The 25,963-nt window shown below is 46.5% G+C and overlaps 1 protein-coding gene across 1 annotated transcript in view; it reads left to right on the top strand.

The window, feature by feature from the left end:
• The window catches only part of CNTNAP2 (contactin associated protein 2), a 1,972,370-nt gene that overhangs the window by 1,923,012 nt on the left and 23,395 nt on the right, over positions 1-25,963 (top strand). Inside the window, exon 22 of the mRNA XM_058723957.1 lies at positions 16,786-17,025. Coding sequence (XP_058579940.1) covers positions 16,786-17,025 — 240 coding nt within the window. The remainder of the gene's footprint in view (positions 1-16,785; positions 17,026-25,963) is intronic.

The following is a 25,963-nucleotide window of genomic DNA, read 5'->3' as shown; positions in this document are numbered from 1 at the left end:
CTTCCGTAGACTCGTTCACGAAGACGGGTTCAGTGTATTCACCTTTCCTCACTTCTTGGTGTCTCACGTTGTCTTTTTTGCTGTATGAATTTTAACAGTGAGCAAGGTAAGGAGAGGAGAGTTCTTAAGCCCCAGTCTAAATGGTCTGCAGAGAAAATACATCTCACTGCCCCGGGATCAATAAGAAATCTCTTCCATTGCTGCCTTTAAATGTTTACGATCCTCAGGTGCAGGTGGAATATCTTCAGATTCATTGTCACTTGCAATAATTTGTATTTGATCCTTATCGAGGACGGTCCTCTAGAGGTGAAAAGTACAGTAGGATTTCTTAGCCAAGGGAATCTTTAGAAACAGTGACGTGGGTTTTGGTAGCTTCTAGAAGAATGCTTAGAATTCCTTTCAAGCAGCCGTGAGCTGGCATGACGGGGAGGGAAGGAGACCAGCACTGACTGTAAACACAAGGAGCAGCTACACTATGTTCAGTCAGGGGCGCTTGGGTGGCTCGGTGGGTTAAGCAGCTGACTTCAGCTCAGGTCATGATCTCACGGTTCGCGGGTTTGAGCCCCGCGTCGGGCTCTGTGCTGACAGCTCGGAGCCTGGAGCCCGCTTTGGATTCTGTGTCTCCCTCTCTCTCTGCCCCTTCCCTCCTCACACTCTGCCTCTCTCTCCTTCAAAAATGAATAAACATTTAAAAAAATTTTTTTAACTGTATGCATCAAACAAGTACAACAGGCGATGACGCCTAGCTGTCTGTTCTGAAATAAACATGCCGATTCCAGGCTTCATCTGGACCAAGGGCATTTTTCTCTGATTCAAATTAACCATGGTAAGCTGGCAAAGTCTTTGTGAGGTATAGAAAAAGTTGGAAGGAGAGAGAGGAGGGGGAGAAGGAGGAGGAAAGGGACTCAGGGGCTACCAAGCATTTGGGTGAAGAGAACAGTCTGGAAGCAACAAGAGCGTGCTTCTCCACACCAGGAGCTTAGAGACACAGCCCCACCCCAACAGCCTTGAGGTGGAGAAGGGAGACACCAGCAGCACAGGAGGAATAGCAGTAAACTAGTTATTGAATCGACTTGTCTCAGCCCAGAAGTATCCAACACTTCGAAGATTCTGAGTCAAAGCATGTAGGTGCTGGGTGCTGTGGACGTGGTTGGGTAGGAGCCCCCAGCTTACCGGAGTGACCCCAGAGGAGACCAGAATGATCCCCTTCTCTGTTACCATGTTCCTGGAAAAAGCATTCTTTCTATCGGTTTGTAAAGGGCTTACAAATAACATGAACTAAATTCAGATGAGCAGAAGTATGTATTGTTTTCATTTTCCGCAGCAGGCACTGATTCCCATGTTCTTGGCTGGGGTTGGGCAGCTCGCGCTGACGCTTAACCAACCATCTCATTCTAACAGTGTTGCTTTCAGGCTAACTCTACTCTCAGAGGCAAATGCTTCCTCTCCCCCCTCCAGTCTCATTTCCAGAACGGCAGGGGGCCCGGCATCCCCTGCAGTCCTAGGCTCGGTCTTAGTTCCTACCGAACACCACAGACTGTGGCTTAAAAACCACACGTATTGTCTCAGGGTTCTGGAGGCCAGAGGTCTGAAGTCAAGCGGTCAGCAGGGTGGGTCCTCTCCTGGGACCTCGGCGGGGAGAACCTGTTCTTCTGTCCCGGCTTCTGGCCGGTGCTGCTGATTGCTGATGCTGCTGGGATCGTGGCCTCTTGACATCAACCTCTGCCTCTGTCTTTACATGGCCTTCTCCCTGTGTGTGTCTGTGTCCCTTCTCTGCTTCCTGTAATGACACCACTTGTTGGATGAGGGCCCACCCTAGTCACCCGGATCCAACGTGACCTCGGGGCACCTGGGTGGCTCGGTCGGTTAAGAGTCCAACTCTTGGTCTCAGCTCAGGCCGTGATCTCGCGGTTTCATGAGTTCGAGCCCCACATGAGGTTCTGTGCTGACTGCACGGAGCCTGCTTGGGATTCTCTCTCCCTTTCTCTCTCTGCCCCTTCCCTGCTTGCTCCCTCTCTCTCTCTCACAAATAATGAAACTTAAAAAAAAAAATATGACCTCCTCTGAACTTCAGGACACCTGCAAAGACCCTATTTCCAAACAAGGGCGCATTCACAGGCCCCAGGGGTTGGGCTTCAGCGTATCTTTCTTTTCGGGGGGTGGGGGTCACACCTCAACCCACAACAGGGTCCCTACAGGTGTTTGCTCTGCCGGCTGGTATGTTCTGATCACTGCACTTAGGTCTGCTGAGGAGTTGAGGAGGGGGGATGTCATGCCTGGGGTAACTAAGGGTCGCGGTCCCACTCTTTCCCTCCAGTCTTAAAGTGCCGTACCCGTCCCAGGACTCTGTCAGCCCCCCACCTTGCAGCACCCAGGATGCTTGTGGGCTGCCGCTGCCTCAGCCCGCACACATGAGTGGCCGTCCCCACCAGGAGGGTGCTTCGGTGGTCACATGCCAAATCGAATACAAAGCTGCCAGCGAGGAAGCTTGAAAGTCACCCACCCATCTACACCTAGGCAAGCAGGATCCACCCCCACCCAGCCCCGAGTGTCAACCTTTCAGAGGAAGCCAGGGTGTACCTACATGTGTTTCCTCAGGGCCTTTGTGGTTACTGTTCCTTCTGCCTAGAATGCTTTTCCCTCCATAGGTACATGACCTTTTACATTCAGAGCTCAAACGTAATCTCAGCAGTGGCCTCCCCTGATTGTCTCATTCAAAACAGTATCTACACACACACACACACACACACACACACACACACACCTCACTCTATCCCTTTCCCGGATCTAATTATTCTAGTGAAATTGCATTTCAGAGAACTAGACATTCCCCGTGGAAATGGAAGAATGTTTTTGCTCGTGGCTACACTGGTTCTGGAGCTCGCCCTGTACAGATAAAGATGATTTTCAGGGGCGCCTGGGTGGTTCAGTCCCGCTCTTGGTTTAGGCTCAGGTCATGATCTCACGGTTCGTTGGTTTGAGCCCCGAGTCTGACAGGGCAGAGCCTGCTTGGGACTCTCTCTCTCCCTCTCTCTCTGCCCCTCCCCCACTTGTGCTGTCTCTGTCTCTCTCGAAATAAATACACTTTAAAAAAAAAAAAGATGATTTTTTAGGAGGGAGAGAACATCAAGTGGTTTGTGGTTTGTGGTTGCCCCGGGCAGGAGGGCAGCTGCGTGATGGGTTTTACTCCACCTCTATAAACAGAGGCAAATGACCAAAAAGAAAGGTGGCTTCAGACCCTTACTCAAAAATGAAAAATCCAGGGCAACCTCCTAGCTCTCTCCATAGCATGATAAAACTGTTCCCAGTCAAGCTCCAAGCCATTAAGAAAAGTCATCAGATACATTCTTTAGGGGCTAACACATCCATTCAGCTCAGTAGCCCGCACTCCTGGGCCCAAGGTGCTTTTGGAGACCCCTAAAAATGTTTCAGTTTCTTTTAAAATCAGAAGAAAAGGGGCGCCTGGGTGGCTCAGTCAGTTAAGGGTCTGGCCCTTGGTTTCAGCTCAGGTCATGATCTCGCGGTCTGTGAGTTCGAGCCCCACGTCGGGCTCAGTACTGACAGGTTGGAGCCTGGAGCCTGCTTCGGATTCTGTGTCTCCCTCTCTCTCTGCCCCTCCCCTGCTCGTGCTCTGTCTCTCTCTCTCTCTCTCTCTCTCTCTCTCTCTCTCTCTCTCTCTCTCTCTGTCAAAAATAAATAAACATTAAAAAAAAAAAAAAGTCTTCTCCACGCAGATTCATTTTCCAGGATGCCCAGGATTCACAATAACATATTTCAGATGAGAGGTTAACGCAGTTGCCCCATGGAATATTTTAAGCCCTCCTCCTCTCTGAAACAAAGCCCACAGCAGTACAGCAAGAGCAAACGAGGAGCAGTGCTGAGAAAATGCATTTTCTTCAAGGTGCCGCAGCCTCTGTAATTTGCACCTTCTGGAGGCGAGAGGGAAGGGGTTGACTCGAGCAGGCAGCTAGAACAGTGGAGGTAATGGGACTAACAGGTGTGCCCAGCTGGGAAAATAAATATTCAGCTAACACAGAGCTGAAAAGGTGCCCCCCCACCCCGCCCCCCGCCAGAGCAAACGTCCTGGGAAGCGTCCCCGGTCCTTCGTTAAAAGGAAAATGAAAATCAGCAGACCTGAAACCCCACCTGAGTCGTAGAAGTCGCTGGATTTAGGTAAATTGGAGACGGATTCCTTTTGCTTTTTTTTGTTTTAATCTCTTTTTACCTTTTACTTTTATCTTCTGGGCTTTGAATACTCAGACCAGCGCCCTGGGGAGTAACGAACAATTCCCAAGAGGGGAGGTCTTCCGTTGCAGTGGCCCGTGTGAAAGTTGGGGTAGGAGACCGAGCTTCCAGAGTGGTGACCCGTCTGCTGTTCACACCCTCTGTGTCCTGAACGGAACATGTCTCTGGGCTTAACTTGACCCCTGGAAGACACGGTGTCAGAAACCACCTTCTGGGTTAGTGTCTACACTCCATTTTTTCCTTGACTCAACCACATCTCACTCTTAACTCCTAAGTCATTTGTAATGAGAATACCCTAGTCCTCGGGGCACCTGGGTGGCTCAGTCACTTGAGCATCTGACTTCGGCTCAGGTCATGATCTCACGGTTCGTGGGTTCGAGCCCCACATCGGGCTCTGTGCTGACAGCTCGGAGCTTGGAGCCTGCTTCCGATTCTGTGTCTCCCTCTGGCTCTCTGCCCCTCCCCTGCTCACACTCTGTGTGTGTGTGTGTGTGTGTGTGTGTGTGTGTGTGTGTGTCTCTCTCTCTCTAAAAAATAAACATTAATAAAATAAAATACCCTAGTCCTGTTTGGGCTGGGGGTGGCGGGGAAGGAAGGAGGTGCGTGCTGCCACTGGGTGTAGCCCGTACAGCTTGATGGTGAAAGTGATGGGGGAGGGTGGCATTTCCAATTATAGAAATTAGGTATTTGTGTCTGCTGAAGTTTTCCAGTTAGTTCCAGGCTATCATTTCAGCCTCTCAGAGCCCCTTTGGCTCGTGACCCTGCGATCTCATGTATCACCACCCTTTCCTAAATGCCCACGACCCATTGGTCAATGTGCCATTGATGTCCTTATCTAAATCAATAAAATAATAAACTGTCAGCTTAGAATCATACCATGAAAATTCTCCCCTGAAGCCAATTTCTACCCATGGATCATCTTCCACCCACAGTTCATCTTGTTATAAATCTGCCTTTAAAATACTTTTACTTGGGGCGCCTGGGTGGCTCCGTCGGTGAAGCGTCCTACTTCGGCTCAGGTCACGATCTTGCGGTCCGTGAGTTTGAACCCCGCGTCGGGCTCTGTGCAGACAGCTCAGAGCCTGGAACCTGCTTCGGATTCTGTGTCTCCCTCTCTCGCTGCCCCTCCCCTGCTCGTTCTCTGTCTGTCTCTTTCTCTCGGTCAAAAATAAACATTTAAAAAATTAAAAAAAAAAAATTGCCCTCCAAAGTCATTTCCTAGGTCAAGGTCCCAAGATTAGAATTCTTTCCTATGTTAATTACGTAACCTGGAGAGCAAAGGAAGGTAACGCCCCTCCTCCCCCCTCCCCCCCCCCCCCAGTACGCTTTCTGGCAACAGCTCTCCCCTCCTCTTTCTGTGTGTGCGTGACAGGTCTAATTGCCCCGAGAAGACCATTGCCTTCGACCCCTACCTCAGTGTCCATTTCCTAATGCTTTGATGGTCAGGCTTTCGTGCAATCTTAGCCCTCACAGGATTTTTTTTTCCTCCTGGGCTAAGACAGCTTTAGACGCCCCCTGGGTAGGAATTACAATACCAGTGAGAACAAAGGAAAGAAACCACTTTTTGTTTTGCGGAATCATTCTGTTTGACATAATCTGGAAATACACAGATTCGTTAACACACTTTTCCTAGCCTCCACTTAGGCTGCTTGTGACACAGATGCCTCACACCCTTCCCTCCTCCTTTCCCCATTGCCCCCAACTCCCCTGCTCCCCAAGCTTCCAATGACCCTGGGTTGGTCTTGGCTGGAATACTCTTCAGTGGTTTGGAGAGGAATTCAGGAAAAGGTAGAAGCTAAAACTCACTCTCCTTATGGTGTTGGTTAGTGTAATAGGGCTTTCCAAAGCCTTAAAAAAAAAAAAAAAAAAAGGTTTAGCAGAAGCAGAGCACACACGGAAGAAATTATTTTTCTGTACGACATTTCAGTTTGGTAACGTTGTACGTAGGATTCTATTTCTGCTGCTCACAACTTAAAATGCAAAAGGAAAAGTGGAATAAAACCCGGAGAGTAAGAAGCACGTCTGTTCGTTTCCAACTCGTGGGAAACACGTTAGTGTTCTCTTCTCCAGTAGCAAATAGCTAAGCCACATCGCTTATATTTACTAAGATTTTGAGAGGTAAAAATCAGACCTGCCCTTCTAATGAAGCCCCAGCACCCTGCTCTGTGGTTTGACTGACAGGTACATCCATTTTTCTTTTTTTTTTTTTTTTTAAATTTTTTTTTCAACGTTTTTTATTTATTTTTGGGACAGAGAGAGACAGAGCATGAACGGCGGAGGGGCAGAGAGAGAGGGAGACACAGAATCGGAAACAGGCTCCAGGCTCCGAGCCATCAGCCCAGAGCCTGACGCGGGGCTCGAACTCACGGACCGCGAGATCGTGACCTGGCTGAAGTCGGACGCTTAACCGACTGCGCCACCCAGGCGCCCCTACATCCATTTTTCTGAAAGGTCTTGTTACTTTCAGCAAAGCCTGTTATTCTTAGCCCTGAAAAGTCATGCTGTGCAGCAGGGCACCCCAGGCTGCAGGAAAGGGGCACCAGGCTTTCTGTCTCACGTCTGACAACTTGAAACATTCAGGAGAAAGTGGAAAATTTATCTTTTAGATGATGCCAAATGTGTGCTATTTTGGAAACAGCTCAGGGAGCCTATCTTCTCTTTGTTTTATAATCACAACTGGCTTATATTAACCAGCGATCATAAGTTTGTAGTTCTCAGATTAGAATTTAGGATAGGGAGGGGCTCCTGGGTGGCTCAGTCAGCTAAGCATCCCACTTCAGCTCAGGTCATGATCTCACGGTTCATGAGTTTGAGTCCCACATCAGGCTCTGTGCTGACAGCTCAGAGCCTGGAGCCTGCTTCGGATTCTGTGTCTCCCTCTCTCTCTGCCCTTCCCCTGCTTGTGCTCTGTCTCTCTCTGTCTCTCAAAAATAAGTCAATGTTTAAAAAAAATTTTATTTAAAGAATTTAGGATAGGGAATGATAATTTCAACCTATGTGTATGTCCCCCAAAAGTTCAAGGACTGTAATAAGTTTATACAAACAAAAATGTAATACTTCATCTTTTCGCAAAATAACATAGTAGGCTCACATCTTCACGTTAAGATATTTCTTTTTATTACTGTTTCTGAAAAGAATCCAGTTTTGTTTTATTAAGCCTTATAAAAAGATTTGCAGTGTAGGAGGAAAAAATTCTGCCTCTCCCAGCAGATGGCCTCTTTGTAACTGAGTTACATTTGTCACAGGTCAAGAGCTATTTAAATTACACCTGCATATTTTAGTCCCGCCTTCCTCCATAAGAGAGAAAAGCATATAATAAATACAGCGAAATTTCATTAGTGTCTTTCAGGGACTAATAAAACGTCATAGTATAGAATTCTATACATCGGTTATGTATACGGATTTAATTCTAGCTGTCTGTGCACCTTTGGAAAGGCAGCTGGTCAGGAAGATGTCACCGATCAAAAAATTTAGCCTGTTAGAATCTAACATCTCAGCGCCCTAAGGTTTATCATCTGATGGTGTTAGAATGGAGGAATGAGGTTTATGTGGTTGTATTTTGCTTTCTTAGATTGACACTCTTAGCTTTTTTTGTTGCTTTCTTCCCCCTCTTTTTTGAAGTTTCTTATAGTTGTGGTTATTTCCCATTTACTCATCCCCCTGAGCCATTCAGGCTCCCGTCCATGCAGCTATGACCAAATGGGAAAGTTGTATCCAATCTGATCAACTGTGTCCAGCTCTCTGTCAGTTGAGACCCGGATGCTCAGCCCTAACCCCCAGAGTCACCATTTAGGGTGCCTGTCAGCCCAGCTCATGTTTCCAAGTGTATATCAGGTGACTACTCAGCCTTCTCGTTTCAGGCTGATATTCCAAGAATTATTTAAACCTTCACTCAGGCGGTGATTTCAAACCCACTCCCTGCTTATTCCATATAACCGCTACTCCACGCTTGAGGCTGGAGGAGGGTGTAGAGAGTAATGGATATTCAGCCTTCATAGATGAGCGTCACTGTAAGAGCAACACAACTAAATTTTCAAAGATGAGTGCATTTTCAGTGAGATAGATTTCCCAGTGAAAGTACTTCTGGAAACAAATGCATATAAATATATAAACATAGAGTCTGTTTATTTATAAAGACCTTTATATATGTAAATATATATGGCGTGCCTGGGTGGCTCCGTCGGTTGAGCGTCCGACTTCAGCTCAGGTCATGATCTCGCGGTTTGTGGGTTCGAGCCCTGCGTCGGGCTCTGTGCTGACAGCTGGGAGCCTGGAGCCTGCTTTAGATTGTGCGTCTCCCTCTCTCTCTGCCTCTTCCCCCTCTCAAAAGTAAATAAACATTATATATGTAAATATACATGTAAATACAAATATAAAACATGTATATAAACATAAAGCTGTATGGGATCTAAATTTCCTACTTCCCCTTCCTCTCTCAAAGCCACATTCCACACCTGTTGACCCCACAAAGCTGATAAACGTTGGCCCACAATGAACTTTGCCGTAACCGAATTTCCACGGTGTTTGCTGCCATCCCGCACGACCAAAGTGTGGATGACAGACTGTCTTGATATACAGTCACAGTTATCGTCATGCGTGCCATCCCTGGCTGATCACTCTGAACAAGAGGGTATTTTAGACATCTTGCGGAACACAAAGATAGCCAACTCTCAGGGTCTGCTCTCAAGGAAACCGTAAATCTAGTAGAGACACAAATTCAGGTTTGTGGCCCGTCTGGACGGGGAAAGAACACACCGGGGCCAGGTAGCCGAAGAAACCATCTGGAGCTCTCTTCTTTAGAGACTGGAGACCTCTGATGTCCTTATAAAGTGGCGGATGATCACAGGTACTAGGTGTGGAGAGAGGAAGAGAAAGGAATTTCATGTGAGTGGGACAGAGGTGCTAAAGGCCAAATATCAAGGGGTTTGGAGGAACACCAAGTTCCTCCTCAGAATATTCCCCGAAGAACAGTAATTTGAGAGCCAATGGCACAATGTTTTGCCTTCTCTGCTTACAATTTTGCCACGTCCGGTTACCTTCTTTATGTTATTTATTTAACATTGTTCTTTAAATGGACTCCCCCTTTTCACCTAAACAAATTTATGTTCAAAGGAGAACATGTTATAAGGAAATTGTGCAATACAACCATACAGCGAAATATGAGTATCACTACGATATAGCAGTGCTAAAAATACAACACTCTGGGGGCACCTGGGTGACTCAGTTGGTTGGGCATCTGACTTCAGCTCAGGTCCATGAGTTCGAGCCCCGCGTCGGGCTCTGTGCTGACAGCTCAGAGCCTGGAGCCTGCTTCCGATTCTGTGTCTCCCTCTCTCTGGCCCTCCCCCGCTCACACTCTCAAAAATAAATAAACATTTTTAAAAAAATACAACGCTCTGGAAATGTTAGGAAATTCAGCCCTGTTGTCTGCGGGAGCGTTCAGGTCTGAGGCCTGCTGTTAAAAAGAGAAAGTAGCTGGGACACTTAGCTGGTTAAGTGTCCGACTCTTGGTTTTGGCTCAGGTCATGATCTCCTGGTTCCCAGGTTCAAGCCCCACATCAGGCTCCACGCCGATGGTGCAGAACCTGTCTGGGAGTCTCTCCCTTTCTTTCTGCCCCTCCCTGCTTTCTCTCTCTCAAAAATAAATAAACTTAAAAAAAAAAAAACTTGTTTTAAAAAATAAAATAAGATACGGGGCGCCTGGGTGGCGCAGTCGGTTAAGCGGCCGACTTCAGCCAGGTCACGATCTCGCGGTCCGTGAGTTCGAGCCCCGCGTCGGGCTCTGTGCTGACAGCTCGGAGCCTGGAGCCTGTTTCCGATTCTGTGTCTCCCTCTCTCTCTGCCCCTCCCCCGTTCATGCTCTGTCTCTCTCTGTCCCAAAAATAAAAAATAAAAAAAAAAAACGTTGAGAAAAAAAAAAATAAAATAAGATAAAATAAAATAAAATAAAATAAAATAAAATAAAATAAATAAAATAAAAATAAAGAGAAACTAGCAAGTGTTGGAGTGCTGGAAAAGATACTCCAGTCCCAACCTGACACCCTCTTTTTGAAGGATGAAAAGAGAATGGGAAGAACATATTCCTTGCCCTATGATCGCATGTTACTTAATATCCAGCCCTTGAATGACCTAAGGGCATCCCCCAGTGCCACCCGTGGGAAAATTCCCCCAGGAGCAGAGGGAGGGAATAGAGGGGACAGTGCCCCATGGCCAGCTGCACCTGAGTCTCTGGAGAGCAAAGGTGAGCTCCATGGCCTGGCACCCGGGTCTGCCCTCTCTGTCCCTCCCACAGATTCTGAAAAGTCGACTCTCCAGCCCCTAACACAGTGACGGGCACACAAGAGACCCCTCATCAAAAGTTTTCATTCGAGGAGGGCACCTGAGTGGCTCAGTTAAGCATCCAACTTTGGCTCAGGTCATAATCTCACAGGTCATGGGTTCGAGTCCCGCATCCAGGTCTGTGCTGACAGCTCAGAGCCTGGAGCCTGCTTCAGATTCTGCGTCTCCTTCTCTCTGACCCACCCCCACTCGCGCTCTGTCTCTCTCTCAAAACTAAATAAAACATTTTTTTTTAAAAAAAAGCTTTAAACCGGGTCTCGCTGACATTCTAACATCTTTTGGCCCTCTTTCATAAAAAGTAAAAACATTGAGTTTTACAGGGGTAGTTCATCACATCCCATCCTTACCCCCACCAAAAAGAATATTGAGAGGAAATTCTAGAAAGTGTAAAACAGAACAAAACGCAGCTGATGAATAGGGCCCCATGGGCACACAAGAATAGACAGATGAGTTTAGTCTCTAAGGAAGATGAGAGCTGTCACTGGAGGAGTTGGCATCTGAATGTCCAGTCACAGAGGCCGTGTCCACAGGTGTCCGCGAGGTCCCCGCACGGTTCTGCCACCAGTGGGTCTGGCTGTGGCTGGTTCCGGTGCCCCGTCCCCCTCTCCTCTCTCACCACACCGTTTGGTATTCAGCAGCTGAAGACAGGAAGCCGGGAGGCACGTAATGCCACCATCAAGCTGGCACATGTCCTCGCTGTCTCGTGCTCCTTTCATCGTAAGGTTTTACCTGGAATTGGGTCATGTTTTTAGTGGGCTATTTTCGATAACCCACATCATTAATGTAAGATATTCAAGTAAAGATATCATTAACCCAATCATTAATGTAAGATATTAAAGTACTAATTACAGCTTGAGGGCATAACTTCAGAAGTGACTGTACTGCATTTCTATGATTTGCATTCTTTAAAGCAGGTGTCCCCCCCCCACCCACCCACCGCCTTGATGCCTTGGCAGAGAAGACTCCATGGGGAAAGTAGTTTCTTACTGTGAATCGAGCTTTGGTATGTGATTCAGCATGCGACCTGTTCAGTCGGTTTTACAGATTAACGTAATTCACCTGTAATGAGCTCAAACACACCAAAGCAATAATAGCTTTACTATCATGTGTTAGATGCTCTTAAGAAAGATGGATTTTTATTCCAGAGAAGCATCTACAGAACTTACCGGTGCCTTAATTGATGCTGGCAAAGTTTTGACATCAGTTCATTGCATTTTTTAAAACTTTATTACTGGCTAAGTTGCTAACGAAACATGGTCTTAGAGCGGTCTCTAATAGCCGTTAAAAAAATTTTTTTTTTTAACTTCACTTTCACAATTTATAGAGCCCCTGACTAGAAATGCCAAAATCCAAGTAAATATAAAAACAACATGATATGGTCTGTGTTTTTTTTTTTTTTTGAGAGAGCGAAATTGAGAATAAAATATCTGACTTCTCTGTATATGAAACATACATGTTCATTCGTTAGCAAAGCCTTAACTTCTCGATAAGGAGCCCTGAGGAGAGGAGAAAGCCCCAGTTCACCCCCAGGCCTCGTGCTTGCAGCCCAGCCCCCACCCTGCGCCCACCCCGCTGATGCGTTCGCTGGCCGCTCACAGCTCCTTCCCACCGTCCGGAGGTCCCTGATCCACCACCTACACCCCCTTCCTGGGACTCCCTCTGGCCATCTGCCTTGTGTCTGTTATCTCAGAATGAGACAGTCAGGAGAGGACCCGTCTTTAAGAAATGGGGACCCCGGGGCCCCTGGGTGGCTCAGTCCATAAGCGTCCGGCTTCGACTCAGGTCATGATCTCATGGTTCGTGAGTTCGAGCCCCGCGTCGGGCTCCGTGCTGACAGCGGGGAGCCTGCTTGGGATTCTTTCTCTCCACCCCTCCCCCCGCTCATGCTCCCTCTCGCTCTCTCAAAAAAAAAAAAAAAAAGAAATGGGCACCCCCTGTTAAACCGGGAGCCTTCAGGCAGATATGGCTTTGAAAGCGCTCATTTTCTGTGTGTCGTAGGGAAGCTCGCCCTACGTCAAGTTCAGAAAGCCATGTGAGCTGTGTGGGACTCTGTGAAGTAAAGCTTGAGTCAGAAGTTCATTACCCACATCTCCAGCAGAGGCAACGGAATCAAAACTGATTCACTACAGATGATCTCACGGCTTAGCAAAGGGCAAGAGAGCGCTGGTGACAAACGAGCAGCTTACCCACATCCACGGCCTGACCCTGTCCCAGCCCGTCGGCAAAGAGAAGGACGCCTGTCTTAGGAGTTTGCAGCCCTGGGGGGCTCACGCGACCGCTTACTTGCTCAGTGCAGGCACTACGCTGCCACTAGAACCACCTTTCTAACACTGTTCCCATCACGGTCCTCGGCAGCTTCAACCACGGAGTCTCCGCCTTAAATACGGGCATCTTCACGTGGCATTCAAGGCTCTTCCCAATATAGCCCTGAGCTCTGAGCGCATCACGCTCCCACCAGTACCAGAACATAGCTAACCCCCCTGACACACTCGACCTGGAGTTCTCTTTCCTTTTATTCTCAAAACCTACTTCTAAACGAGACCAGCGTTGGTGAAGGTGTGGAGAAATTGGCGGGAACATAGAATGGTGCCACCGCCATGGCGGTTCCTCAAAACCTAGAAGGAGAACAACGACCCTGTGATCCAGTAGTCTCGCTTCCGGTGTGTGTATATACCCGAGAGAAATCAGGATCACGAAGAGATATCTGCACTCCCGTGTTCGTTGCAGCATTGTTTACCGTAATAATAACTTGAAAACCAGTTGGGGCGCCTGGGTGGCTCCGTCGGTTAAGCATCCGACTTCAGCTCATCATGATCTCACGGTCTGTGGGTTCGAGCCCCGTGTTGGGCTCTGTGCTGACAGCTCAGAGCCTGGAGCCTGTTTCAGATTCTGTGTGTGTGTGTGTGTGTCTCTCTCTCTGCCCTTCCCACTGCTTGTGCTCTGTCTCTCTCTCTCTCTCTGTCTCTCAAAAATAAATAAATGTTAAAAAAAAAAAAACTTTAAAATAATCTAAGTGTCCAACGATGGATGAACGGATAAAGAAAGTGTAGCATACACACAAGGTGGAATACTCTACAGCCTTCAAAAAGAAGGAAATCCTGCCATTTGCTACAACATGGATGAACTTGGAGGACAGTACACTCAGTGAAATAAGCCAGGCACAGAACAAACTACATGATCCCACGTGTATCGGGAAATCTAAACTAGTCAAACTCCCGGAAGCAGAGAGTAGAATGCTGGTCACCAAAGGGGCTGCAGGGTGTTGGTCAAAGGGCACGTTATCTTCACTTACGCAACGTGAATGCAAGAGAGCTGCCACCCAGCACAGTGCCCAGGGTTCATGATATCGTATGGCATACTTCCAAATGCATTCGGGGGTAGACTTCCTGTTAAAGCATCCTTACCACAAAACAAAAACAAAACCCAACCTTCTGTTACCTCTCCCGAAGTGCTATCCAGAGCCCCGTGTAAACTGGCTTCCCAGGCTTACCATAGACTTTGATAATTTTGCCAAATACATGGTTTGCTTCTCAGCTCAGAAAACCACAGTGTCCCAGAGACTCTGGTGCCCGTCTGCCTGCCTCCCTAGCCCCGTATGCCTCAGTTTTCTCATACATTCCATAGGGATAGTAATGCTCCCTTTTCCATAGAGGTGTTCTAGGAATTAAATGTCTAATTTGTATAAAATATCTAGCATTTGTATAAAGCATATGGTTATAAAGGTTCAGTAAACGTTAACTCTTGTTATTACGCAGCACTTGTTCAGTTGTATCACTTTGTGATTTGCATGTTTCTCCAGCTAGGTTGGGAGCTACTTACGGTCAACTTCTGTATTTATCTCTGTCTTCCTGCTCCTGTGGCCAGGCAGTGAGTACATGCAATGAATTGAATTGAATTGAATTGAATTGAGGTCTCACCAGATGGTAGGAGCTGCCAGGCCCCAAATTCTTCCTTCTGAAGCCCTACTCCAAGGTTGGACAGGCTAACACGAATTCTCCATCTATGGATGAAAAGCAGCAGATGGGACCGATGGAACTTGGGTTCCACCGCCAAGCAGCCATTGTTCTGGTGCCTCGACCACAGATGTTAGCCAGATAGGAATTTGGGAAAGCGAGGAGCAGAGGTCTCCCTTCCAATCTGGGAACAGAGAGTTACCCTGCGTCTCCTTGGTCTGGGGATGTTTCAAGGGAGGCAGATCACTAGAAGGAGGGGATAGAAACCAAATATATGAGGTCTTTTCCTGGAAGGCAAGTTGGTGAACCCAGAACAAGGAATTCTGATATCAGACCGGGAGACAAAGAATCAATCAATGAATTCATCCAATGAATCAATGAACTCATCCATCCAATAAGCCTCCAATTATCGACAAGAAAGCAGAGGAGGAAGAAGAGAACAGCCAGCGAGGGATCAGTGGGACCAGAGCCTCTTTCTGGTCATCAGGGGAACCCTTAGGAGACATGCTGAGTGTGGGAATTTTGTTCACAGTCCCAGGTACCTTCTGCCTCCCCCTGCTAATTGAATCATGGTCTAGCTCAGAATCACAGGCTGAAGTTGACTGCAGGAGGAAAATATGGAGAACGGTTCATTAAAATCTCTTTACGGACTTGTCTAAGTAAGCCCCTTTTGGAAGTACCACTCTCCATTGGACTAGGACAGGTCAGCCCTTGAACCAATTCTTTAACATGATGAATAATCAGTACATCCCCTTCTGCCTCCAACGCCTAGAAGCTCCCTTCTCTACTGATTTATTCTTTCATTGACGGGAAGTAAATGTTTATACAAGACTGCTTCACCTGGGTTCGTTCCCCAGTAAGAGACATCACCTGCTCCGAATTCAACTTTTTAAATTTTTTTTTAACGTTTATTTCTTTTTGAGACAGAGAGAGACAGAGCATGAACAGGGGAGGGGCAGAGAGAGAGGGAGACACAGAATCTGAAACAGGCTCCAGGCTCTGAGCGGTCAGCACAGAGCCCGACGCGGGGCCCGAACTCACGGACCGCGAGATCACGACCTGAGCCGAAGTCGGACGCTTAACCGACCAAGCCACCCAGGCGCCCTTCAACTTTTTAAAGAAGTAGGTAGCCTTCTGTTTCCCCAAGTCGGTGTTTTTCACAGCTCCACCGGAAGGGTAAATGTCTCACATCCTTGTTCCTGGTGGTAAAAGACAGTCGGCAGGTTGGCATAACATCGCGTCTGGAACACAAGTTGCTCTGTTCTTCTCTGAGGGTGCATTTGCCCACCACCTGGGTTGGTCACGCTGTGCCATCAGTGTCTGTGCCCGTGGTTCTCAAGACTTAGCGGGCTGCAGAGGCACCTGGAGGGCTTGTGAAAGCCCAGATTGCCAGCCCCCCACCCCACCCCCTGGCATTTCTAACAAGTTCCCAATCTGCTACACAGATTGTAAAACTCAGGGCAGAGGGTGGAAGAGACACTTGCTTTTACTGATCTAACTGGTAAGACAACGTGTGGTTACATTAATTGAAACAGTACATTGGAAATGCCTCTGCTCGATTCCCCTCTGATTTGAATGTTAGTTTAGGAAGACGTTAAGCACACAGAGCGGGGGAAGGTAGCGATTCTTAAGTGCGTGTGTTTATTTGTGACTTGAGTCGGGAAAGTTTCCTGACTTCCAAAACATCCATCGGATACTAGCTGGGTTTCTATAAACCTCAGAATTCCGAGGGGATTGGACGCTGAAGAAAGAAAACGCTCCATTCTATAGGCTGTGGGAACTGTTGTTTTCTTTTTTTTTTTTTTAATAAAGGATTCTGAAGAAGAAGAAAATAAGAAAGAGGTACAAAACAGAACCATAATTCACCAGGAGGGCTGAGCAGGGAGCCTTGTTCAATATATGTAAGAGGGAAAAGAGAAGGAGAAAAATCAATCAGAACCATGTGAGTGTTGTTAGTTCTAACAATACCGCAGGTATCCAGAAGGTAATTATATGTGCATTTTATTGTAACAAATAGAGTCGTATTCTCCTCACCCTACACAATCTCTGGCAACGCAGAGGTTCTTTTACAGCGAAGTCTCCAGCCCTGAGCCTTGCCGAGTCATTAATATTTCATCTGAAAGAATGTAGCATCTCGCACTGAAATCTGAGAGTAAGGTTTGGACACAGGCATCAAAGGCGAGGATATTTTACTGCCGGAATACAGTGAGTGGGGACGATTTTTACTTCCTCTTTCTTTATCTTTTAGAAACAGGGAAGATTGACCAAGAGATTCACAAATACAACACCCCGGGATTCACCGGCTGCCTCTCCAGAGTCCAGTTCAACCAGATTGCGCCTCTCAAGGCGGCCTTGAGGCAGACCAACGCCTCCGCTCACGTCCACATTCAGGGCGAGCTGGTGGAGTCCAACTGCGGGGCCTCCCCGCTGACCCTCTCACCCATGTCGTCTGCCACCGACCCCTGGCACTTAGACCACTTGGATTCAGGTAAGGCAGCCTTGGCCAGGTTGCTTTATTTCCTTAAACCTCGGTTTCTTCGTCTGCAAAATGGGGTTATAACAGAACCTCGCTGGTGAGGTTGTTGGAGGATTAAGAGTGTGAAGGAATGGGTGAGCCCAGGAGTGCTTAGCACATAACCACGTGTGCAAAAGTTACCACCGTCAGCCTCGCTCGGAGCCAGAAGGAGATAAGGTAAGGCACGTGGGAACTATTGACTCATTTAAGTGGAATTAGGAGATGCCTAAACCGAGGTCTGCGAGGTGACTGTCAGATGACCCGATGCATCACTTCCCCTACTTACGCCTTTATGAGTCACTGCAGCCCCACAGTCCAAGGCCAGGGGGCAAGCTTTACCTAAAGCAACACGGAGATTCCTCTCCCGACCGTGTATCTATGTGCATAATCCCGCACCCTTCCAAGTCCCAGGGGGTGCGTGTAAGCTTGCAAAACCCTGTGGATTTAGTCTCACTCCTGCAGGTGCCCAGACATGTACTTTGAAAGCACAGGCCTGCAATAAAGGCCGGCTCTTGGCTGCAAAATTAATTGGGAGGAACTTCACGGTCCCCATGACACCGAGTGGTGGAGACCCACAGGTCTTTGTTGTCTGCTCTACTCAGCCCGACCTTGGGTCCGTTGGATCACCTCTCCAAGCCTCTACTTTGTCACCATGAGGTGAAGAGTGGGGTGCGATCTCCACAGCGCCTCCACATCTAAGAGCCCGTGGGTGTCCGAAGCAACGTGTAATGTTCCTCAAGCTAAAAGCAGGAAGAGGATGGTGGAGGCAATGTGGCTGGAGGCCTGGGTTCCAGCACCGTCACTGCCTCTCATTAGCACGTTAAACGTAGACACGTTTCCTCAGTTTCCTCATGAATAAAATGGGAGTCCTAAGAGGCACCTGGGTGGCTCAGTCAGTTAAATGTCCGACTCTTGATTGGGGTTCAGGTCATGATCTCACGGTTCGTGGGATCGAGCCCCATGTTGGGCTCCACGCTGACAGCAAGGAGCCTGCTTGAGACTCTCTCTCTCCCTCCCTCTCTGCCCCTCCCCTGCTCGTGTTCTCTCTCTCTCTGTCGCCTGCTTGAGATTCTCTCTCCCTCTCTCTCTGCCCCTCCCCTGCTCGTGTTCTCTCCCTCTGTCTCAAAATAAATACACATTTTTTAATGGAGATTCTAAGACCCAGTTCACAGAATTCTACATGGGATGATATACTGAAAGCAGTTAAAATGGTTATAGACATGTAGCAAGCTTTTAAAAAGTTTAGCGGCAATAATGTTGTTACCGTGTTAGACACGATTTGCCGTGATGCTTGAATGTCCAGTAAAGGCTCCCAAATCCTCCCCAACCCTAACTTCTAATCCATAACTGTTCATCATGTAAACGTCATGTGTTTGATTACTTTACACATCCTCCAGCCCGTACCCCGTATTTATGAGTTTCGGTGCCCTTCTCGTCACTGATTCCTTGCCGGGATTTGTGCCGCTAAGCTTTACAAAGCTTTGAAAAAAGCCAAAATTGCCCCACTGGCAGAACAGCCAATTTACAGACGAAACAATCCCCTTTGTTCCTTGCACATGGATTCCTATAACATGATGAGGGGTGCTGTGTGCCAAGGGCACTTATAAAGAATTCTCTTTTATGACTGTTGTCAGGATTACGCAGCAGGCTGGTTGTTCCTCTTGGGCTGACCTGAACAAAAGAAAGCATCCCTAATGCCGAAAGAAGAAAAGGAGGAGTGAAAATATGAGCTGAGGAAAGACCTATGTCAGGACCACAGAAGAACAGAGATCTCTCAGATAAATTCCTCCAGATGCCAGAGCAGACCACGGCCACACAGGATCTTTGAAACGCTCAGGCTCTTAGGCTGTTACAGGTTCATGAGTTGTGAGCGTGTGTGGTCTAAGTCGGCTGCCAAGAGACCAGTTTCAGAAGCCTCCAGATGCTACTTTGGGCCGATAGGAGCTCACATTCACTGTGCTTTAATTAGTAAAGTGCCTGCTTTACGCTCTGAGAGATAGAGTTGTAGGGGCCAGAGAGTTTGAGTTCATTTGTTGTGTAAAAATCACACTTTCCGCGGGACAGTCTCATTCTTTTTGACGGATATGATGGAAATGTGTGTAGGGAACGTTACTGCAACCCAGATATCATGGTTGCACTATGTCATCTAAGGTCCCTTTCGCAGAGAATTTCCACTGGCACTGGGCCACAGCTGTCCCCTGGTGTTGACCAGTCGCTGCATGGATCTCGTCAGCCACTTCCATGATTGGAAGGAGTATGTGTGTCTGTCTCATGAGCTTTATTAAAGGGACAGAAAACAGCTTATGACCTATGAGGCAGAAGGCTTATTTAGATAACAAGATTTGATTTCTTTTTTTCTTTTAGGTAAATGAGAGAGAATGGGGGTGGCGGGCTGAATAGGGAACAGAGAAAGACCCAGATAAGGGGAGGTTACTTAATAGCAGCCTCCAGTGGCATAGTGTCAGAGAGGAAGACCTTTTCCTCTATTCTCTTACGTTCTTTCCACGGGGGCCTGCAAATTAAACTGATAAAAAGCAGATTAACAGGAGAAGAAATGTATTCGTATGCGTTCAGGGGCTTACAAGAGAAAAACTCAATAAATGGCTGAAGCCAGATGCTTAAATACCTTACATAGTAGAGAAAAGGCCTCTATAGGAATAACAAGTGGGTTTCTAAAAGAAAAAAAAAACAGGAGATAAGAAAGTATGATAATGCCTGTTCATACAAATATGAATGGTCTTTCTGGCTTCTTCAAGGCTGTAAAAGTCCCCTGGAGAGAGCACTTGTAGTAAGTTTACTCTCAGTCTCCTTCCTGGAAGTAAAAGCCACCCAGAAGAGAGAATGGCAGTCTCATTTCCCAGAAATTCCTACTTTTAGTCAGATAAAGGAAATTCCAAAAAGGTTTCTTTCTATATCTGATGCATCCCAAATGTCCTCAGCTTCAAATCCTCTTTGTACCAACGCTGGGGTCCTGAGTGAGCCCCCTTATCAGCAATTTGCCCCCTACTTTGGGGGGAGCCTTTTGCTTCCTTTCAGATGATCTTTCTTACTCTATTTCCACATGAATCTTTGCTGTCAGACATTCAGAAATGACAGTATATACACAAAACTACCATTGCCACCTGTAAGTCGTGTGCTGCCCGAGTCTCCATAGGTACAGGACAGGACAAGAATGAAAGTGAGAGCTAATTAGTCCTGGTTTGAGAAAAAGGACACTTAGAAGTAGATCGATTCATCTAGAGCCTTAGAAAGTGTGGTCCTCCACCAGCCACGTATTTCCCTGGAAGCTTGTTAGAAATGCAGAATCTGGGGCATCTGGGGGGCTCAGCCAGTTAAGCGTCCGACTTTGGCTCAGGTCATGATCTCACAGTTCGTGGGTTCAAGCCCCGGTTCAGGCTCTGTGCTGACAGCTCGGAGCCTGGAGCCTGCTTCGGGTTCTGTGTCTCCCTCTTTCTCTGCCCCTCCCCTGCTAACTCTGTCTCTCTCTAAAATATAAAAACATTTTTAAAATTCTTAAAAAAAGAAAGAAAGAAATGCAGAATCCCAGGCCCCCACCTCAGCTGCACCAAATCAGCATCTACATTTTAGCAAGATTCCCAGGTGACTCATGCACATTAAAGTTTGAAGCACTTATCCGATGCAGCGGTTCTCGCTCTCAGATGCACCTTTGACTCACCTGGTCAGCTTTTAAAAATCCCGACATCCAAGCTGCACTCGTGACCAATTAAGGCAAACACTCTGGAGGTTTGTATGAAGCTGTTACGTGGTGAAATCACAAATTAAAAGGCCGTAATGGTAAGCTTACAAAAGGCTGGGTTCCTCTGACCGTTTTGTTAGGAAGCTCACCAAGGCAGAGAAGTCCCATCGGCCTACCTACAACTGGAAAAATAGACTGAAGCCAAACAAACACGAAGCCCACCGAGTGGGGCCACAATCCATGGCTCTCACGTAAATGCGTCATGATAGAAATGGCTGCACCCAGGAAGGGGCCTCAGTTTGAGGAAAACGTCAAATTATTTTTTCAGTGTTTTGAATGAGCTGGCAAACTTAATATGAAAAGATATGGGGGGGGGGGTGGGAAATGCTGCTTTAAAATAAAGTAGGTGCATTTATGGAGAATAGGGAGTCCTTAGGATTACAGGGATCTTAGTGACGAAGTAGGTCTACTCACTACATACTCACCCCAGGACATTTGCTTTGCAGAGACCTGGAAATCAGAATTCACAACCTCCACTCTTAGATCTTGTTTTCTTTCTGCTCTCTTACATTTCTTACATCTTCGATGATGCCAAACGACAGACCCAGCAAATGTGTTCCAAGGGATGCTGGCTTAATGCGATACGATCCTTTTTCTCTTCCATGACACGCTAAGCTATCCATTCCCTCTGTAAAGCCATTTGGGGCTCTGTCACTGTTTTCCTAAGTGAGGGACGTTTATGGTTGGTCAGGCTGTGCACTGCAAAACTCTAAGGGATGCCATTTGCATTGCAGTCTATGGCTCCTGGAGCAGTGCAACCTGGGGGCCTCGATAGGGGGTCGCTCGATCCTTACGGGAAGAAAAGAGACAAGGCGTTATACAACATAGTGTTGTTTCCTATTCACTTCTCTTTCAGGCCTTCTAATCTCATCCCAGAGAAAGTCTCCGTGTAGCTCTAGGCCTGCCACCCTTGCTAATAAAAAAAGAACAGGCTTGACAGGCAATGGAATTACTTGGTAGGGATATAAAGTGTAATCAGTACATTTACTCATCTAAGAAATTGGGTCAGTTTAGGGGCATCTCAGTGGCTCATTCGAAGTGTCCAACTTCGGCTCAGGTCATGACCTCATGGTTCGTGAGTTCAAGCCCCACGTCGGGCTCTCTGCTGGCAGCTCAGAGCCTGGAGCCTGCTTCAGATTCTGTGTCTCCCTCTCTCGAAAAAAAAAAAGAAAAAAGAAAGAAAGAAATGAATAAACATTAAAAAAAGAAATGGGGTCAATTTAGTGAAAATAAGCGAATAAATAATAGGTTTTACACGGATTTGGCAAAAACAAAAAGGTGAACTCGTTGCCACGTGATTGGAATTTTCTGGAAAACACTGGACAGTTATAACAGCACCGTCACAAACACAAGGGCCTAGTATGGGGCTGGTCGAGTGTAGTTTTTAAAGAGGAAAATAGCAAACAAAATGATGTTGATTTTATTTAAACCAATTCTGTATCAGAAGCATCCACTCGATCTTTTTCCTGCCCCGTTTCCCCCCCCCTCTGAGAACAGGTATGGTCTGTTTCTAAAGCACACCATTATGGTTGTTAGAATATTTTTTTAGAACGGTGGTTGCAAGGTAGAAAAACCAAACCCTAGCTCTGGGCTGCAATTTATTTAAAGGTCACAGAGCACCAGAAAATTGCTGTGATTCACCTCTCAGAATTACGGGCTCGGTTTTTTCTCTTTGTCACATTCGCAGAATCTCATTTCCTTAAAATGGCACGGATTTGCCAGCAGGAAGACAACTGCAGATGGCAGTGTGCTACAAAAACAAACAAACACCAGAAAAAAACAAATCCAGGAGTCTGATGCCATAAATTTCCGCGCTGAGCCACGACTCCAAACTGCGCGTCGAGCTGTGTCATGACGCGTGCATCTGAAGTGTTGGGGCGTTTTATCCCATTCGCGACATTGGATGCCAAATACATCAGGACCAAAGGCCACAACGTGGGCTCTTTTGTAAAATATTAACTTAGAGGGGCCCCGGCTGGCTCAGTCGGTTGGTTAAGGTCCTTGCGGTGGCTCCGTATAGCAGCCCCTTGCCTGTCAGATCCCAGAACACGGCTCCCCAGGCACTGGCCAGGAAGTCTGAGGTTGCAACCCTCAAAGGTATTTTAGCACCGGAAAGAGCAAGGTGATTTCTAAAGGCGCCCCCGCCTCTACTGCCACGAGTTATAATGACTCGGTGTCTTGTCTATATTCCAAATTTCCTTTCCACCGTCTGAAGATAAAATATTTCTGTATCTTCATGGGCAAAGGAGTATGGATGTAGCAAACATTTTAAAGCTGCCTCTATCAGGGCACCTGGGTGGCTCAGTCGGTTAAGCGTCTGACTTCGGCTCAGGTCATGATCTCACGGTCCGTGAGTTCGAGCCCCGCGTCGGGCTCTGTGCTGACAGCTCAGAGCCTGGAGCCCGCTTCGGATTCTGGGTCTCCCTCTCTCTCTGCCCCTCCTGCACTCCTGCTCTGTCTCTCTCACTCTCAAAAATGGATAAATGCTAAAAAAAAATTTAAAAAAATAAAGCTGCATCTATTCGGTTTCCTCCATAATTACAAGCTGGTAGTTGGTTTTCTGTACCACCTGCAAGCACTTAAAATAATTGTTCCAGCTCTTATAATTACATCGTAATCATTTCCGAGCAGATCCCTGTTTTCATCCTTACGCTAAGATTGCATGATTAATGCATTTAATCTCTGATACCTAATCTTTTTTATTACATTTTGTGGGGTTTTGTATCCTTCGGTGACCAAAACAGTACACGTTTATTCAAGTGCAAGGAATAATTATCACCCCCTTTTTAAATGCGTGCTCTTCCTGCAAAGGGTCCAAATTGTCCTTTGCTGTAGAAGCCCCCGGCGTATTTATGTAAGCCTAAATCACGTACAATATCAGAGTTACCGATTTGCAGTCACAGGGTCATTGACGTTCCCAACTTTTGTTTCTATAATGAACAGCTTTCTACACATGATTTCACTGGGTTGGGGGGATGCGTTTTTAATTTTGGTAGCTGTTCTATATCACCCTCCACAAGTACAGGACCTCCAATCCAGTCAGATATGGGTGTTTCCTTCCCCACACCCTCACCAACCCAGGACATCGGAATGCTCTTTTGAATTTTGCTCTATCTTATTTGAAAAAAAAAAAAAAGAATTTTAATTGTTTTAATTTGGGTTTCATTAATCACGAGAGAGATTAAGTCTCTTTGCATACGCTAACGAGTCACTCGTAGTTATTTTGCTGTGGCCTGTTTCCATTCTTTGACCAAAGAATTATTTACATATTTATATCCTTTCCTCTTTGCTTGCTGGTCATTTCCTACTTGGCTTACAAGAATCCTTTATGTGTTGAGTAAATTAGTATTTTACGACATGGTTGAATGATTTCCTAGTGTGATCTCTAGTTTTTGAATGTATGAGGGTTTCTTTCCATGTAAACATTTTTAAATTTTAGAGGATAAAATACAAAGTGTTTCGTGGCGTTTGGGTTTTGTGTCGTGCCCCCTCCATTCAGAAATTATTTTAATTATTTCACATATTTTTCTAATGGCTTTGTTTTATTTGTAAGATTTACACATTTAATCCGCCTCGAATTTATTTGGATGGAAGGAGGAAGGTAGGAATCCCACTTTATTTTTTTCCAGGTGTCCAGCCAGTTGTTCTGGCACTGTGGGTGAGCTCCCGTCCTCTCCCCTGCCTTTATCATAGTCACAATTGCCCTTTTTATTTTTAGTCTTTTAAGTTTATTTATTTTGAGAGAGAGAGAAAGAGCTTGCAGGCGGGGGAAGGGCAGGGAGAGAGGGAGAGAGAGAATCCCAGGCAGGCTCCGCACTGTCAGCACAGAGCCCGACAAAAGGCTCGAACTCACAAACTGTGAGATCACGGCCTGAGCCGAAATCAAGAGTCAGACGCTTAACCGACCGAACCACCCAGGTGTCTGGACTCCCTGATCGATCGCATTGATCTGACTCTTCATGAGACGGGAGCAAGCGGTGATGATGATTCAGCTTTTATACCAGTAGTTGGTATTTCATAAGGTTGGTTTCCTTTTCATGCTTTTTTCAAAATTTTCCTATCCTTACACACTGACGCTTCCCACGTGATGTTAGAATTCCTGTCATTTCGTTGGGATTCTCTAGAATTTGATTGAGATTGAATTGTATGTGTAAAGTAATTGCAGGATAATTGACACCTATGCAAATAATATTTCCCTGCCCAGCAAGCAAATGTCTTTCCATTTATTGTCTTCCCTCCCCGTTATTCAATATTCATGTAGATATAACTTTAAAACATTTCCTGATAAACTTCTCAGTTGTTTCCCTTTTTTGTCGAGGCACAAAACCCAAAAGCAATCAAAAACAAAAACAAACAGAAAAAAACCTCGTCTTAAGGTGAGTTACTTTGGCACCAAATTACATCAGCAAAATTCTTCACAGCAGCACCCAGATGAATGTTTGATTAAATATAAGCGAGACGAGGTATGTGTACAACAAGGGCCATCTTAGAATTCTACCTGATGTGTAACCTATCATACACGTATTCACATTTTAAGGATTCTTGCTTGGGTAAGTCTTAGCAGAGTTGGGTGTTGAATGGTGTCTAATGCCATTTCAACATCTATGGGCACGATCATGTTCTTGGATAAAGTAATGGGGTGAATTATAGCAATAGATCTCCAAATCGTGAACCGAGCGTTCATTCCTAGCATTAACCACATTCAGTCATGGAGAGGCGTTGACTCAAGGTATAACTAAAGTAATTTTACTCACACTTCGTTTAGGTTAGTAGTTTGGTTTTTGTTTGTTTTTGACGTTAATAATTCTTGGCTGAAATATGTTTATAGCATCCTTTTACTTTTTGGCTGGGGGGGGGGGTGCAGATATGGGTTTTATACACTTATGCCAGCTTCATAAAAAGGAGCCATCCTGCAAGAAATGTGGGAGGCCTCTAGGAGAGCAGTCTCACACTGACCAGAAAGAAAACCTGGACCTCCCTGCTGCAACCACAAAGGCTGAGTTCTGCCAACAACAAGAACGAGCTTGGAAACAAACGTTTCTTTAGAGCTTCCTGACAAGAACTCCGCCTTGGCGACATCAGATTTCAGTCTTGTGATCCCTAGCCACACCATACTGGGTTTGTCCATTACCCTCCAACTCGCAGAGTAACAAA

Source organism: Neofelis nebulosa, chromosome 4, assembly GCF_028018385.1.
Source record: "Neofelis nebulosa isolate mNeoNeb1 chromosome 4, mNeoNeb1.pri, whole genome shotgun sequence".
Classification (NCBI taxonomy): Eukaryota; Metazoa; Chordata; class Mammalia; order Carnivora; family Felidae; genus Neofelis; species Neofelis nebulosa.
This window is presented reverse-complemented; position numbering and strand designations above follow the sequence as displayed.